The 17,970-nt window shown below is 44.6% G+C and overlaps 1 protein-coding gene across 7 annotated transcripts in view; it reads right to left on the bottom strand.

The window, feature by feature from the left end:
• Positions 1-923: 923 nt before the first annotated feature.
• SLC4A4 (solute carrier family 4 member 4) overlaps positions 924-17,970 on the bottom strand; it is a 235,793-nt gene continuing 218,746 nt past the window's right edge. For all 7 annotated transcript variants that reach the window (XM_040586303.1, XM_040586294.1, XM_040586313.1 and 4 more), the window contains 7 exons: positions 16,934-17,006; positions 13,003-13,071; positions 11,141-11,314; positions 8,497-8,658; positions 4,355-4,451; positions 2,316-2,395; positions 924-1,103 (listed from right to left, as the gene is read on the bottom strand). In XM_040586303.1, the coding sequence (XP_040442237.1) occupies positions 2,352-2,395; positions 4,355-4,451; positions 8,497-8,658; positions 11,141-11,314; positions 13,003-13,071; positions 16,934-17,006 (619 nt within the window). In that variant the 3' untranslated portion in view covers positions 924-1,103; positions 2,316-2,351. The remainder of the gene's footprint in view (positions 1,104-2,315; positions 2,396-4,354; positions 4,452-8,496; positions 8,659-11,140; positions 11,315-13,002; positions 13,072-16,933; positions 17,007-17,970) is intronic.

Below are 17,970 nucleotides of genomic sequence, written 5' to 3'. Positions count from 1 at the left end.
CATCCCATCTCCTTCATAGTAAAGTTAGATTACTTATAAAAAAAAATATTAAAATAACATAACCCTAAGTAAAACAGATGCTTCAGAGTAGAAGGTGTTAATCAAACTGATCCAGCTCTATGCCATGTCCTGGAGATTGTGGTATGGTGTTGTGGTTTTATTTTTTTTTTTGGTTGGTTTTTTTTTTCATAAAAATCACATTATATATGGTACAATACATTTTTTACAGAAAGCCTGGTATCTAGAAATAAGAGGTAGAACTACTCATAACTATATGTTTCCTGCTGCAGGAAAAATTCTTTTTTTTTTTACAGTAATTAAAAAAAGGTTAAAAAAATTGACAAAAAAAAGTCGTAGGTTAGGCCCCCATAATTTAAACAAAATAATCTAGGAAAATAACACTCTTCAATGTACCTGACGGATTAAGTCCATTAAAGTGTTTCTTTAAAAAAAATTGCATAGGAAAGGGACATTTCAAAACACATGCTACAACGATGGCAATGGTTTGTCTGTGCTGGGAGTGGAGTACCTTTTCCTTTTCCTTCCTGCATTAACTATAAGTACAGGCTTTAAGAGCGAGTTAGTATTAGCAGCACTTTCCAGCATCTTCGAGCAGTGTAAGCAAGACATTGAATTAGCCTGGAGGTCAGTTTTGTTCTGCCAGACAACAAACAGACAAACAAACAAACACCGATTCACAACTAAAGTAATGCCAGTTCCCCTGACATCTCCCACAGGTTTGATATGATATCCTTAATACTTCTGCCCTCTGCTTGCAAACGAGAGAGATGCATGCATGACGAAGTGAGAGAAGGCAAAACGAATCTTGGTCAGCGTGGGAAACCAGGATGAGGAGGGAGCAGAGGAGGTCTACAGGGGAAGGGGTGGAAGGAAGTGTGGGATGTCTCATTTACCTATGCAGGTGGGGAGCAGAGAGCATTTTAATATTTGGCTAGTGACAAAATAAATTCCATGAAAGATTTAACAGACAGACAAATTACAAAGTAGTTTCTGTTCCCTTGCTCCTCCAGAAATAACCATTGTCTTCAGGCTCAAGTTCTATTCTAATTTGAGGCACAACTTTTACCGGAGTTTGTGGAGGGCTGCGAAGAAAAAGAAAGACGAGATAAGAGTGGGGGCTGGCTCCAGGCTTCTCAGCCATTCCTAACTTGGCGGGCCGTGCTAGGGCTTCTACTAGCACAGCTTCCCAGGGACCGCATCCTGACAAAAAAATAATGATCTACAGCTTGCAAGAGAAAACCAGCATTTTTCAAAGAAAGCAGGGGGCAACCGGCATAAACGAAGAAAACCACAGAGCTGGGGACTTACTGGGACACTCAACAGTGTCACATCTCAAAAGGGAACGAATGCTCAACTCCCAGTATCAGTTCCTTACATTAGCTTATACACTATAGCTTTCTGAAACTGGCAGCATATAGATACCAAGTAAATAACCTTGATAGGCAGTGGTAATATGCAGCTGGTCTTAAGATAAGGCCTGTACATGACATAAGATAATTTTAGTGAGTGGGTCTAAACACTGCTCGTGTCAGGAGGTAAAACCACCAATTTCACTGACTGAGGAGCTCCGAGTATCCTCCAGCACTTATACTTCACACCAAGTGGCAACCCTCATAAACCGCCTTCGAAAAAATCCGCTTATAGCCACTGAGATTAATTTCACACCCACCCTAATGCCTGCAAGTGCAGATACTTCTTTGACACCTCGGAGGACTATTGCTGCTTTGGTCTAGTTCCGACTGCTGGTGTTGGGAGGTCCAAGGTGGCCCCAAGGGGCTGAGCTCTGAGAAATTACTTAACTCTTCCTTGCTGCAATTTAAGGTTATTATTTGCTCTATTTTCCACCACAGACATGGGAAAATGGATTACTTCCTCTCTGCAACATCCTGTCACACGACCGAAGGAAAGCATAACAGCTCTCCCACTGCCTTTTTTTTTTAAAAAAAGGCTAAACAATCCCAACTAATTTAATTTTTCCCCTGCAGATGTTTTTTCTAGACTCCTCCCAGTTGATCCACATCTTTCTTCTGGTTCAGATGCCAAATCAGCCATGGGTACTGAAGCTGGGGTCTAACCAAGGCCGGAGCAGCCCTCAGGTCTCCCGCAGGTTCTCTGTTCCCTGTCCCAAGCACTGTTAAGGCCATGTTGGTAAATCAACTTGGGATGCTGCAAGCCTACGTAGGGGATTTTCTCAAAGTGCTTTTTAAGAGTTTCCTACAGGGGGACAGAACCTTTGCCTTGTTGACTTTTGTTATACTGAGGGGTAGCTGAGATGCTTTTGAAGAATCGCTTACCTTGGCATGGTGTGTGACTGAAGGAAAGGAATTGTATCAGCACGACGTATGGCGTTCAAGGAATGTTGGTGATTTTTCTCCTGTCAAGGAGGGAATAAAGTCATGTTTGTCATGGCTTGCAGCACTGACAACTTCTCAAGCCCAGCCTCAGTCTCTCCAGTGTACTCTCATCTACTTGGCAATCCTTTATTTACTGCTGACTGCCTGCCAGGTGAATTTCACAGCTTGCAAAGAAAAATACTCCATCCCTTTCTCTCTCTCCTCCAAGACAAAAACCCTTGGACTGCTGAAACCAACCACAAGACTCATTTGCCAAGACTTCTACCACCTTTAGGTCTCGACACTTACCTTTTATCTACACCTCTTCATTTACCCTGTGCTCCTCATTGTCGCACCCAAACTCCTTGCAAGAAAACAAGTGGCTTGTTGCCCCCAGTGGCTTTCCCTTCCTGACCCAGCACGGGGAAGTGTACTCTCTGTTAATAATAATCCTACTTTTGCTATTGCTGAAGGAAAGCTCATGTTGGTAGTATTATGAGTAGTATACTTTGAATCAGAGCACATTTATCATTGAGGATGATACTGCAGTGTTGCTGGATTCCAGCTACTTTTTCTAGTCCATGGGCCTGATTTACCTATTTTTTGGGTGTTGTTTCCAATTGAAAATCAGCAAATCAATTACTGATTATAAAAAGGTACAAATACACAAACTAACTACTGCTTGGCTCATGGCTGATTTACCCTCTGTTTTCTCAAAGGGCATGCCAACAAACAGGTTTACAGCAGAATTAACTTCTCCTTAACTATTTCAGCCTCAAAGATGTGGAAAACAGTGCATTTGATCATAAAACCCTCCATAACATCATTTAGGATGCAATTTGGTTTTAGCACATCAGGGCATTTTAACAGAAAAATGAGGAGGATCTGTCAGGTTGTCTGAGGCTCATTTCGCTCCTTTTTTTATCAGCAAAACACTGAGAATATCTAAACTGTCAGGGAAATGCCTCTTTCTCCTTGGCTTTGTTTTAGAATGCCAGTCTCTAAGGTTCCTGTATTTAAAACACACAGAGCAATGCTTAGGATTGCCTAAGGTATCTAAAAGCCACTGAAAAGCAAGGGACTTGGGTACCAGCTCTTAAATGATAGTTTAAGGCTCTAAAGATCTGTGGGTTTAGCTCCTACTCCTAGAAATCACCAGCCTTGCAGCAGTACTGATTTATTACTATCACTCTTACTCCTCCCCTCTCGCCTCACAACAGAACGGCATGTTTATCTCCAGATGGCACTCATTGCTCATAGTATTTTAAAAAGTCATCTCAAAGGCAGAAAAGCTAAGGTGAGTTGTTAGTCCCGATTCCTTACTTCAAAGTCTATAACATGAAAAGTGAAAATGACTGAAAATGAAGATCAGAATAATCAATTATGGATATTAACGTAAGAAATTAAACAGAAACAGAACAGCACAAAAGCAAATCACCTAAGAAGGGAAATACATTAATGGTCAACTGATCACTGCCTTGTCAGTTTAATGAGCAATGCGGATCAATGACACGCTTAATTACTCTTTTTAAGTGTTGATTTTTGCAACTGCTTGGCACCTAAGGAAACAAACAGCAACAGGACAGCAATGCAGTTTAGATGTGCTGCAAATCCAGAACACTAGGCTCAGAGGAAAAAAAATAATAAATCAAACCATCAGAAGAGTTAACACAATACAGGAAAGGTCAGAAAAAAGAGGAGGAGAGGGTGAGTGGCCAAGAGACCTGTTAGCTGGATAAAAGCGCTTAAGCTGGAGGCACCAGAAGGAACAACATCAACTTTGTAACGAGCAAAGAAAAAAGCTCACAAAACCAAAATCTGTCATAAATTAGAGGCCTGAAAATTAAAAAAAAAGATAAAAAAAAAAAGAACAAGAAAAAGTACTTTTCAAGTATTAGGAAAGGTGGGTTTTTTAAAAAAAAATCACTCTAAATATATATATATATATTTGTACTGCAAGTCAGAGTCAAGCAGGCATGCAAGAGGTTAGTTCTACTCACTGTCGGCAGGTTTGCTATCACTTAGGAAAGGTTCCTGCTCCATGATGTCCATTGGTATTTTAATACTTGGGACTTTTTCTGAGTAGGGGCAGTCAGACTGTGAAAGAAACGTGTAAAAGGTCTTAGAATATTCTCACTGCTCTCTCTCTTATCGTCTCCCACAAATTAAAATTATCCTTCATATAGTTTCTGTAGGAATGAGGAAAAGAAAATAAGAAAAAATAAAAAAGCATTGTCCGACTTAGTTGCCTGCTGGTTTCCACTGGTTCCCCACTGCACCCCGCTTTCCCTCTTCCTTCACAGTATGAAAGTAACCCAGATTGAACAAATACTCTTGTGTAATTGTTATCTCCCCCCTTCCCCACCTCACCAGCTCCTTTGCCACCAGCTTATAAGACACCACCCAGTGGATCTTGGAGTTGGCTGCAGGAAATACAGATGGAAAATGCATTCGTAGGCAGAAATGTCAGGGCATTGGCTTCTGTGAAAGCTCATCAAAACTTTTTATCTTGCTGTGATTTCTGTAAAACCCCTTTTTTCTTCCCAATTGCTCTACAAGGACGAGGGCCAGGCACAATATGGCAGAGGTTCCTTAAGTCGGGCTGTCTCAGCTCCCCCTTTGATTTAAGTTGATTCAGTCTCAGTTACACCTCTATTTACAGGAAAATAGTTCATCAAACCCAGGGCCCTTTTAAGAACTGTAAGAATTCCCAGCCAGCCAGGAGAAACAGCAAACCGGTGAATGTTGCACAAGTGCATAGAAAAGCCATACATGGGGTCCCCCAGATGCTGGGTACCAGCATGATTCATACCCTGCTGCCTTCAATAATCTACTAGCTTATGCTTAGTAGAAGGTACTGGGAATTATTTAGCTTTTTTAAAAATAAAACTAGCTTCTCATTACCAAAGACAGGCTGACATTGCATAACACGGCAAAGGAAGTAAGGTGCTATTTGCCAGAGACGTTAACACATCTTTGTTCCTGGAGAGAACTAGACACAGCACCTAGCACAGTGCTGAGGTGGAGAGAGGGAGACCTTCAAGTCAGGGCAGGAAAATGTTACAGAGGCCAGAGAATAGCTCTCCCTGGATATTTTATTATTATTATTTTAATATAACTGACATCCAATGCAATATTTCTTACTCCAATAGCAAAACGTTTCCTCAGGAGCATTTTTACGAGACTGAGTAGCTCAAATAAAGATGATTCCCCATAAAAGCACAGAGGCGATAAATCCATCTCAAAATCCCCATCCGTTTGGGGCCATGCTGTTAATGGAGCTGGGTAACCTCTCCAATATACCACTGTTTCAGTATCAATAAATAAAGCTAAGAGGTCCGTGGAACAGCAACGATGTCACTCAGGGTCTACCTTAAACTTTGCCACCTAAAATGAACAGAGAGACAGAGAAAGTATCTGCAGTTGGAAAAAATGCCCCAAAGGGGAGAAGAGACCATCACACAGCATTTCTGACTCTGAAACTAAATGCACTAGCCCAAGATTTAAAAAAAAAACCACAACCTGGCCTTTCTTGGATCACACATTTTTTGACATAAAACTGCAGAGAAAAGCAAGGCGCCTGAGTTTTCATGAGGCAAATGCAGCGATTAGTTGCATTATTTCATAAGTTTTAAAGACAAGCTGGAGGGTAAAACAGCAAGATTACAGAAAGACCTTCCTCACAGCTCCTTCTTTTTTGTCCCCAGTGACAAACCCCCAGTGAGAACTTTAGGTGGGTCCTAACTAGTGCTGAGAGCAGTCTCCACTAATGCCAGGTTTTCCCATACTCATTCATCTAACACCGTTTGCATCAGTATCGCCCAGCGATTCATTTTGCTGAGCTCTGGTTGGTGTATTGCCCACCAAATGCCACAGGACTTTGTGGGGGTATATTTCTGGAAGGGAAAGGGTGAAAATTATCAAACCAATAATGCCAAGTGCTTTATGTTCAGGAAGCTGGTAAAAGCAAGTGCTGAAAAAAATCCAAGAAGAGTTAAGAACCAACATTTTGCATAAAATCTCTTACCCATTAGATCAAGTACTGTACCTGAAATTCATGAAAAGCCTGAGAAGAGAGGAGATAGCTTAAAACATACCAGAGATGGGGGAGCCATGGCTCAGCATACGATGCTGCTAGATTAAAATCAGTCAGGAGGAGGGGATGGAGTCACACCTTTGCTGACTATTCACTACACACAGTAGCATGTTTTCTCTCATTTTGGTTTGCACAAAGTTATCTGCTGAAGGAAACCCTCACCCTCGGCCTCCCAGGAACTAGAGTAATGACAGGAAAGGGGAGCTTGCTGTCTTAAGTAAGAGCCAATCTTCCCAGCTGGGATTCAGCTTGATTCAACAAGGCGTGGATCCAGGCTACCTCCTACAACACTGCACCCTCAACAACAGAATTCATAGTTTTGTCTCTTTGCAGTGTACATGCACTATTTTAGACAGCATATATTCTTTGTAGAAAGGCCTTTGCATGCTTTCGCATCAGAACAGCCTGACTTTGTTGCCTCTGACACAGATCTGCTCTCACATAAAGGACTCAGGTTCTAGCTTGACTTCCACCAGACCTGAGGTTGCCTTTTCTGTCCTCCCAACCTTGAGCCCAATGAAGCATCGGGATGGCCTGGGGGAACCCCTGGAGCTGCCATTTTCCTCTTGCAGACACCAGATTTATTATCCAACCCACAAGGAGAGCTGAGATCTGCTCAGTGCAGAAAGGCTGCAGACAATACCTAGCAGAAACCCTCTAGGCACACAGTGAGGCACAACAGCACCTGCTGTGACCCTCTGGGTTGGTGGCAGTGATGCCACCTTCAGCCTTTGCTGCAAGAAGCTCTCCTGGCAGACACACTGACCCAGCAGCTGCTTCTTGGGGAGGTTGTTGTTGTACCCACTGCATATTAGCTACAGAGGTCAGGGAGCAAGCAGACCAACAACTGGTGCCACTCTGCCATGCCACACACTGCTTGCAGTTCAAACCTTGGGGGCTGCAGGCCAGCAACCCAGGCAGGAGTGCTCAAGAAAGGGCCAGTTGACTTTTCCTGCTGCCTGCCTCGTCCCAGGGTGTGACCTCTTCCCCTCTGCTTCTCCTGCCATGTTAAAATGGGATTTTTTTAAAGCTTCGGGTGATCTTACCTCTGCCTACATCATAGGAAAATCCCTTCTTCATGAACCCTGGAGGGTTACCATGAGCAGAAAAAGTGATGCTGTGCATAGGACTCTCCACGTAGTCTAAAATTATTAAAGCCTAGCTCCCTTTTCACATTGCAAAGCGTAATGCTGACCGATGTAGGCAGCTCTCCAAAGGCAGCTCACGTGTGTTACACAAAGTGCTATACAGTCAGTGTGTTTAGCACTTCAGTATAAATTTATCAAATTTGAGGTCATGCTACACCTGGACAGGAGAATGTTTAAAGGCACGAGGACTACATTTCTTCTTCTTATACATACAGTAAAAAATAGAACAGTCTAAGGCACGTGGATCTGGTCTAGTCAGGTCACCGCACTTAGTAACAACATAAGCAGCTATGTCTCGCTATTTTAGGGCATGCTGCGACCTGAGGTAGGACCAGAGAGTATACTGCAGAAGGGCATGTGTGCTTTGAAAATATTTCCAACATGAGTATTACCAACAGAAAGCAGTCTTTCCTGCAATATGACAAGTCGTACCTTTTTGTGCTTTTAAAAAGAGTAATTAAAAAAAGATCAACAAAGAACACCGTGATATATTCAGAAGTAACAGAGATGCTGGCAAAAAACATTCTCCTCCTAAAACGTAAAAGACAATGACAGGGCAGAAAGGTGGAGGAGGTAAAAATGAACAAGACAGGGTGATGAAAGGCATTCTAGTAAAGGGCATGACATCTCAGCAGGTACCTAGCGCTCTTGTGGAAAGTGTGATTTCATTCTTGGCAATTCAAGTACCACCTACCACAGGCTGGTGACATCTGGAAAAGGGAAGGCAGTGTAGAAAAGAAGTTTTGAGGCCGATTGCTGCAGCAGCAAAAGACTGAGCTGGTCGGCTTCAAAGGAGGTGGGGAAATCCCCAGCCCCAGCACTGGGGAGGGGCATGGACAGTCCCCTGGGATTAGCTGGCTAGAAATGAGTAATTTGACAAGGGCAGAAAGCTCCTTACATCATCATTGTCACTGTCCATACTGCCCTTCTTCTTTTTCTTTTTCTTCTCATCTTCTTTCTTTTTCTTGTCCTTTTCTGGAATGACGTCATCAAGAAAGCTTAAGTCATGCTGGGAGAAGAGGTAGTCCATGGCTTTTCTGACTGCTACAAGTGCCAGGATCTGAAAAGGCAGAGAGGGACTGCTCAGTCACATTTTACCTTTAACTGGGAACGCTATGTGCATTTCTCTTGATGCTGCTTCTGAATCCCACACACTTCAATTCTGGTTGTAAATGAGCACACAGAGAACACGATGAACACCCAGGATATCTCTAGCAATTTGGAATTCTGAACCGTGACTGCTTCACGTTGGAATAAACAGGAGCAATGTCCAGAAAAAAGTATGTAATCACTTAATGCTCCTGTAGAGATAAAGGTCACCTTTAACATCCAACTGACAGGCATCCGGCAAAATAACAGACACAAAAAAATCAGTATTTTCATTTATTTTTGGATTCAGCCTACATATGCAGGTTCATTTTGTTCTCACCACTTCCTCAGATGCAAGAACTCTTTAGTAATTAGACAAGGGCCAAACTGCACCCTCAGAGTTTGCAAAATGAAGTTTACTAGGATCATGGCTGCATGAAACCAGAGGAAAAGCTTTTCCTGTGCAAGACTGCAATCAAAGGCACTGGGGAAAAAAAAAGAAGGGACATGTCTGAAATCGGTGTTTACACTGACACTGGATTTAACACTGCCACCAGATGCCTACCAAGATCAGACATACGTTTTACCAAAGGGTATGGCTGACAGACCAAAAGCTCGACCTGGCTACTAGAAGGTAGAATCCATTCTTGCCTTTAAGATGAAGAGGTTTTTTTCTGAGTAACGATGATCAACAGCACAAACAATTCCTAGGAAAGGATCTCAAGCTTTGACTTGCATAACTTAAGACATGATTACAGAAGTGAGAAATTACTCAGGGGGTGGAAAGATGCCATGTAGACACCCATGATTATCCCATTATGAATTACTTCTGTATTAAAAGTGCTTTTCCTTGAGATAAGCAGAGGTTTGGCTATGGGCCGGACCTTCACAAGTTGGAAGTTTACAGTCTTTTTGTTCATGAGTGCAAATAATTGAGGTTTTTGTCACCAGAGACAGCTTACATTTAAGCTGTGAATGTACTTTCACTGAGTTTGCACCTTTATAACAAACTTCAGCAGGCTTATGGTTCACTGAGATTCTATTATGGGCAAAGAGAGTGTTCCGATCTTAGCCTCAGCTTTCAATAGCAGTACAGCACAGCCATGAAAATGCAATGGAATGGCGTGTCAGTGGGAGCTGCTGATTTTTAATGCCTTTGCATATGAGCATGTCCCAGCAAGAATGTTTGGAGGATTTTTTTTCTTGCATCATCTTTTCTCTTCTCATGTCACCAGCACCACAGAACAAATGTTTGTCCTTGTTCTGTTTGCTTCTTTCCCTCCTTCTCTCCCTTAAATAAGCACTGCAGTTTGCAACCACACCCTCAAGTGAAATTTCACTTGTCTATAAACCTGAAACTGGGTGACATGGTCCCAGATTTCTTAAGTGAGTTTCATAGATCTTTGCCTTTGTAGCAGTCTGACCCATCTTCAAGCCAGAGACCAGACTCAGCAAAATCTCTGCACGTGCAGCTGTGGTCCCATCAGATCCACGCTTGATCCACTTGGCCCTGCGGTCACCTTCCTCCCAACTGTTCCAGCTGAGCTACAGGTCAGGCACGGAGGGGGAGAAGGATCTGCTCCGTGCTCCCTTGTTTAGGATCCATGGCCACAGGCTGCAATGTCTGAGGCAAAGTATACATATAAGCTCCGCTTAACACTAGTTCTTCATTTCATACAAGTGCCTAATTGTGTCTACAGCTGTAGTAATAATCTAAATGCACAGAAAGCTGTTTCACTATTTCCCTTCCCTGACACAGAAATACTGTATCAGTCCAACTGTACAGCATGTATGTAAGAAACAGTTCTTCTGTGTGGTGAACATTTTATCTCTCAACACCCAAATTAAGTTTTAACATGACTCTGACAAGCATTATTAGAAAGAGGACAGTCATCCTACAGACTTACATACCATCCTCCAATGTGAAACACAAGAATCAACATTATTGCCTTTTTACTCAAGTTTAAGGAAAAATACATTCTTTTCTTTTTTGCTCTTGATTTTCCCTTTCCCTCTGTTTAGCACGCCTCTTAGCAGTGAGCCTCATTCTTGGTTTTGTCAATTTGTGCTATTTAAAAGCAAGGCAGACATTTTCTGTACAGTAATTAGCATGGACTAAAAAAGGAAAACTATGCACCTCTCATTCATTTATGCAGCTCAAGGAGAAAACATGGCAAATCTAACCTTGGCAGCCAGGAACAGTCAAAATTAACTACACCTGTCTGGAAAAAAATTAACTTTCCAGGCTCGTTTTCCTCCAGAGGATTTATGTCAAGGCAGCCGTGGCAATGCTGACCCTGCACAACTTTGCACGAGTGCTGGGAATGGAGGCAGAGCCCCAAGCTCGGGATTTGACAGGGAGAGGTTGGATTTGCCCATTTATGGGAGGGTATGACTGTGCGCAGAATGTGCAGGGTGCCAAAGGGAAGGATGTGAAGGACAATGTCACCTACCATGACGGGGAATATGATAGCAGCCACGGTCGACTTGAGGATCCAGAGGAGGGCCAGGCACACCACCTGCAGGAAGGTGAACAGATGGACCCTGCGCAGTGGGACGTGGCGCAGGTAGATAAAGTCAGGCTGGTGTTTTAGAGGCATCAAGAGCAGCTTCAGACGATCCATGAACTGGAAAGGAAAAGAAACAGACCATTAAATGAAACCCGGGGTACACACAAAAAAAAGAGATATAAAAGCATTATTCCACTATGAAGATATGAAGCATGACCTTGTGTCAACTTGCTTTCATTCCACAAAAGAAACCCAGTAGAAAACCCAGCACAGCTCTTCTGCCTCAACATGTGCTTAACGCAGGGTGGGCTAAACATGATAACTCAGTTGTCTCAAGTGATGGTCCTAGGTTGACACTACTATTTGGCAACTAAACAGAGACACAGGAGCGAAGCACCTCCCAAAGCAAGGCCCTGAAGTGCCTATAATTTTAAGGAGCAGGACTCTGTGTGCTCTGGTGGTCAGGGTGTAAACCCAAGGAAGGAAGGTGTCGGTGGACATTGCTCTGCTGGCTTCAAAAGAATGGGCCCAATCTGCTGTAGCTGCAGACACCAGGAATTTTCTCTTGAAGGGAGCACTCAGTTACCCACAAAACAGAGAAAACAAGATGAATGCCCAAGCTACGGTCAGCATCAAGCTCTGGGTTACTTCTGCCACCCTCCTCTGCCCTGCTCCTGCCAAGGAAAAACATTCAGCATTTAAAAACATTTATTTTCCAAATAAATTAGGAGCAGAGGTCAACAGAGGTGAGGGCAGACATCACACTACCAGAGAGTAGAAAAGCACCTAACCAAAGAGCAAGGAAGACAGGCAGCTTTTCCGGCAGCGTCCCCTCCCCCATGCTGGACCAGATGGACTTGGAGTTAAACCAAAACTGGGATTTCTCATCCAGTGAAAAACATCCTTCATCAGGGGAAAACAAGCTGCCCAGTCCCCTGACCACCTGGGTCGGGAAGCAGGGGAAATCCCCTCCAGCAGAACCAACCCCAGGGTGAACATTACAGTCCCCTCGTTGTCCCCTGCCCGAGCATGGGCTGGCTGCCCGCTGCCGGGACCAGATGGCTCTCACACCAGTGAATGAAAGCTGGGGCCGTTTTAAAGAATACCCAAGGAAATTCTCGTGGTGCTCACAGAACAGGCAGTCTTTTCCCGCTAGAGCACAACCAAGCGCAGAGAAGAAAGGCCACAATTAACAGGGTGCCAGAAAGCAACAAAACCACTTCCAGCTTCCTAGGGCCAGCCACAGACACTGCGCTGTGAGAAAGGCTCCTTACGTAATATTTCCTCAATGACAAAGAGGGGGGCTTGGCTTCCCCTCCCTGGCAAAGAGCAGCGTTCCCGCTCGTTAACACTGCAGAATGACCCCGCCGCCATAAATCACCTTCCCTTGTTTTCCCTCAGCCTGGATGGAGGCCTCCGCAGAGGCCCCCCTGCCTGACCACCCTGGGAGCCAGCCTGGGGCCTCGGCAAGCGCTGGCCGCCCTCAGCATGGCCAGCATGGGGCTGGCGGGTGGGAGGAGGTGGACCCCGGGCCTTCACAAAGCACCCCCCACATCGCTGACAGGGCCCAGGCCCGGCTGCTCTCCCGCAGAGCTGATCGCCCCCTTCGGTCTTAACCTCAGGACAGCTGGCCTGTTCGTACACGGCTGTCAGCCTCCCTGTGTGCCTTGGGAAGGGGACGGGAGGCGTTGAAGGAGAAGGGAAAGGCCGGAGGGCTCGTGAAGGAAAGCCAGCACTGGTTAATGATTGCTGTCTTCTGGAGAAGGCCCAGTGGGCAGCGCGCTCCCGGCCTCGGGGGGACTCACCTGTACACCATTGAGGGAAGCAACACCCATGTAGAGGAAGACACCGTAGAGCACCGGCATGGGAATGAACTGCAGTGGAAAGAGTGGGAGAAACTGAGTCAACGACCTTCCCGCGCCCAACGCACCACTAACATGCGCAGGGACCTACGGCCAGGCCTGCAGCCAATGCAGATAACACCTACGGGTGAACGACGTGGAGTGATAAGCCAGCAATCCTTCTGCTGTGTTTTGAGAGCTGTAAGAATGTTTGTGGAATCACCAGAGGACTGAGGGGCAGGGCAGGGCAGGGGCTGAACAAGCCCTGGGCTCTCCTGCTTCAGAGGGACTTGGATGTTTCTCCAAGAACCAAAGGGAAGGAGGCCAGCCAGTGCTGGTCAGTCAGCAAATTAAAGAAGAGGTGAGGTAAATGTATTCTGGTAAGCTTCAAACTGCTTTTTACCTCCTGGTTTCTGGTGAGACTAGAAGCAGAAGGTAGAGAAGGCAAAAAGGCAGCATGATCCTGCAGGATATCCACATCAGCAAGCCCTGGAAATCCACCCAGAAAGGCTCTCCTCTTGAGTCCCACCTCAGTGATGACAGTCACACCAAACCTCTGACTGCTCTGACTTTCACACACATCGATCCCTAACTATTCACAAATACAGGACCATGAGTTACTTTCCTCACTGCCAGAACTGTCCTTTCAAACACTGATTGCTGCCCCCTCAAGGGCTGCCCATTCCTCCATGGCTGGTCCTGCCAAAGGGGACATCTTCCTTGGGAAGGAAGGAAGGCAGGCATGTGGTAAAAGCATACTCACTGCCCAGTCCCTCCAACCTGAAACACAAAGCTTTCCTCAATGGCAAAAGCCACCGCGTGGCTGCCAAGAGGGGGAAGCTCTCCTCAGCCCCACAACAAAGCCATGCGCAGCCAGCGTGGCGTGACGCGAATGGGAATACTTGGGCACAAACCACAGGCAGGAGCTGAATAATGGCCTTTGTGTGATTTATTTGGACCCGAGAAGGACGGGAAGAGCTCTGCCCCTGTCGCTGAAGGAAACCCTTCGTGCAGTTGCAGGCGGCTGCCACTGAACGGCAGACGCAGCACAGCCACGGCTCACACTCAGCCTGCGGGCAGCCTGCTGCTGTAGGAACCTTCCTCTTCCAACCTGTGCATGTAACTCATCAAAGAGGCAAATAAGATGGCAGTTATTCAGCCTTTTATCATATTCCCCACCACATTATTCACCAAAGCCCTCCTGCCTATATTTTTGCCTTTCCTCCCCTGAGTCTCATCCCCTATCACCTCCTGTGAGCTTCGGATTGCTAATTCATCCTTCTATTGGATTTATTTGCCTCCTTGAGTGACTTGTGTCAATATTTCACATTAAAAGCCAAATATTTTTTCAGCAGCATGGGCTCAACGCTCTGCCATTGTGGGGAAGGATGGGGAGACAGCATGTGGTTCACGTAGTTGTGGGTGTCCAAGGGATTCAAAGTCCTCATTGGATCAGACGGATTAGATGAGGGAAGATGGTATCTCCTCCAGCAAGTTGGGTAGGAGGCTTTCAGAGTTTAGCTTCCTAGTTCATTTACATTGCTCTCTTTATCCCCCCTTCTATTTCTTCCTGGTTTTCATTAAAAAAAAGAAAAAAGTCCAAATATTATTTCACCATTCCATGATAATTAATCCTGTAAATCATCCCTAGGTGAAACTTCAGTACATAATCCTGCAGAGTAGCAAGTGGCACTTTCACTTTGGAAGACTTTCTTTTGGCAAAGTACTCACTAACTATGGGGTTGCTGGCTTAGGCACTCTGAGCAAACCTGCTGCCAGCCAACAGAATTAAAAATGTATTTATAGGAAAGTGTCTGTCATTCTCCAAACAGGGCCAAGGATGTTTCTGTGGAGATCTGCCATAGCTGAGCAGAAACAACAGCAACGTTCAAAACCAGCACAAACACTGCAAACCCCACAAAAAACAAAGATGAGATTATTCTGTGGATTGCCTGTTTTATTGAATTTGGGATTGTTAATGTTCAATTTGCTGCTGGCATGAGAAGACCTAAATTTTCTGCAATGCATTTAGCAAAGCAGCTCCCTCAAGCAGGAGACCCTGCCACTGGAGTTTGTTAAAGGTCCTGAAACACTGCCAGGTACTTCTCACTGGCATGTGGGCGAGGAGCGTGCCGACTTATCCTCAGGCGTCCTCCCATAAGTATCTTGCCCATTTGCATTCTTAGGGGAGGCACAGAGAAATAATTAATGAATGAAGCAATAACAGGGGAAATAATAGACCCCAGTGGAATAGAGGAAGAGAGATCTTGCATAGAAAGGTCACATGAACTAACAAACAGAATTATTACAATCAGGCACTAAATTAAGGGCATGGAAATGCCTGTTTGTGCAGAGGAGGAAACTGTTACACAAAAATCTGCTAGTTGTGAAAACAACCTTAGAAATCAAGAACAGAAACACACTGACTTTGTAAAGCCACCTTCTCCTCCACTTCACACACAGGCAGCATCATTGCGCTCTGCCTGCCTCCTCCCCTTCAGGATCACATCTAATTGTGCCTCATAGCCCCTGCAGCTTCCAACCTCCTCATGATCAAAATCTCATTTGCCTCCTCCAGAAATGCTTTTCCAGACACCCATCTGCTCCGTCACGGAGCTATGATGCACAGTGCCACTGCTTCAGTCTGTATGTTACTGTTGACATCTTCGGCTCATACCATCGGTCTACAGATCCATGGAGATGGACTTCTGCAGTTGACATCTCCTGTTGTACAGTATGCCTGCCCTTGGTACCACTCAAATCATTATCCCCAGAGAAGGCAGTATCCTCCACAAGACATGGACAAGCAGGTTTTCCAGTTTCGTTCAACAATCTGATGATCTGCTAAGGATGTGTTTCTCTGTGGCTACATGCCAACAAAATTTGGGTCTTGGAAAACAGCTACCTACCTAGATTAAATGGCACATCAGCAGCACATCTGTCCAGAGCCTTGGCTAAACTCACAACAAAAAGAAATTCAGGAGATTAAGAAATCACATTTAATTGCACTGTTTCCACCAGAAACATGTTTTCCACACTGCTGAGCTGGGCATCATTTCTGAGCAATAACGGATGTGCTATTTTAGGAGGATCCAGCCTAAAAGAGTAAAATTTGATTGTTATGCTGGCTTTTCTTTTTTTTTAAAAAAAAAGCAGGCAACCTGCAGGAGCCTCGCACTGCTGAGGCTTGTGCCTTGGCAGGGTACAGCTCCCCTATGCTGCTGGCAACAGTCCCAAAGATTTTTGGCCAAAACTGTACCCATGGACTAATACCATCAGCTGTAGGTTCTGGTCATTTCCACCAGTTCTGCCTATTCTCTTTCATAAAAAAAAACCCAAACCAACCCTCAGTGGGCCACACACACCGCCTACGAGTAAGCACCAAAAGATTTTCTTCAGGTGTATATGTTAAGATGCACGCACACTCAAATAAGTGCAAATCTACTTTTAAAAGTACATATCCATCTGTTAACCTGTGTCTTCCACATAGCAGCTCTACTGCATTGGCAGCCATCCTTCCGTCATGCCACCAGCAGGCTCTCAAGCTTTATCCACAACTTATTTTCCATTAAACACAGGCACAGCAGAAGCGAGAGTGCGAAGCATAAGGAAATTTAACTTTACACAAACGGGAAGAAAAATCTTAAAATGAAAAAAATCATAGCCCTGAGCTGTGTCACTATTACTATCTACCATGCTACAACATTATTTTTTCCTTCCAAAAGGTATTTAAGCTTCGAAAAAACTGTAAAACTGCATCAGTAATTCTCACTAATCTCCTTCCTCACACTTGGATAATAGGCTTGGATAAAGTAGTGTAAAAATAGCCTGATACTTGCTGTGGCCCTACTCTGGCTGTGTGAGCAGAAGGAAGCAGAAAAGGTGATGTCCTTACCTTTAGGATGGGAGCCATGAAGACAGACACACCAGTCAGAATGAAGACGATGACTCCAGTGACCCTCTGCTCCCTGAAATAAAATCACTGGGTGAGCGGGATGTTTACTCTGGTTTTATTCCCTCCCAGAGGACTCAAACCCAACGTTAAGCCTGACTACTTGTTTTCGCAGCCATGTTCTCAAAGCAGACTGGCAATTACAAGCCAACAGCATCAGGCAGGTACCCTGATCCTGACTAAGCCTCGTACACCTCTTTTTTCAAACGCCACGTTAGCTTTTGTATGCTGCCTTTGCTCTGCTGTTTGTGGGTCAACAGAGTACTGCTACTGAGTAAGGAGTGTGTTTACATGTTAAACATTAGAAACTGTTAACTAGCAATCCCGGTTCTCTGCATGGCATTATTTACAGCATGCAAATAGGTAATAAAACATGAGCTCTCCGCTTTTAGATTAGTAGCATATTTTAAGTCCTACTCATATTACTCCAGCAGTTGGATAAATGGTCCAGGCCTTCATAGGGTGCTGAACATGTGCCTTCATTGGCACCCACATCTGCTCCCCACATCCAAACATACTTCTGCCATTAACATTTCAGAGTACTGAAAGTTAGGCCATTAAATTTCTATTTAGTCGCCTAAACAAGTGGCCTGATTTCCAGAAGTGCTCCTATTGAATGTACTTACGACCACTTAATTAAGGCAACCAAATACAGAAACAATTGCTTGATTAAGGAGAGCTAATTGCTCTAGGCATGACAGAATTAGATTTTTTAGCATTATGTTCGCTAATGAATGCCTAATCTCCCTGGATAAAGAAATCAACAGTAAATTTATCTCCTTTCTCCAATACTGGAAAACTGCGTCTGATCTGGCCAAGTAATAAACTTTTGAGGAGTTAGATGGGGATTTGTCCAAGGAATTGCCAGAGGCCTGCGCTCCTAAATCTCACAGCCCGGTTTGGAAATACGAAGAAAGGAGCACAAAATTCTTTATGACAACTTTGCAGCATCCCATGGGCACCAGAACTCACTCTGTAAA

Source organism: Falco naumanni, chromosome 1 (assembly GCF_017639655.2).
Source record: "Falco naumanni isolate bFalNau1 chromosome 1, bFalNau1.pat, whole genome shotgun sequence".
Lineage (NCBI taxonomy): Eukaryota > Metazoa > Chordata > Aves > Falconiformes > Falconidae > Falco > Falco naumanni.
This window is presented reverse-complemented; position numbering and strand designations above follow the sequence as displayed.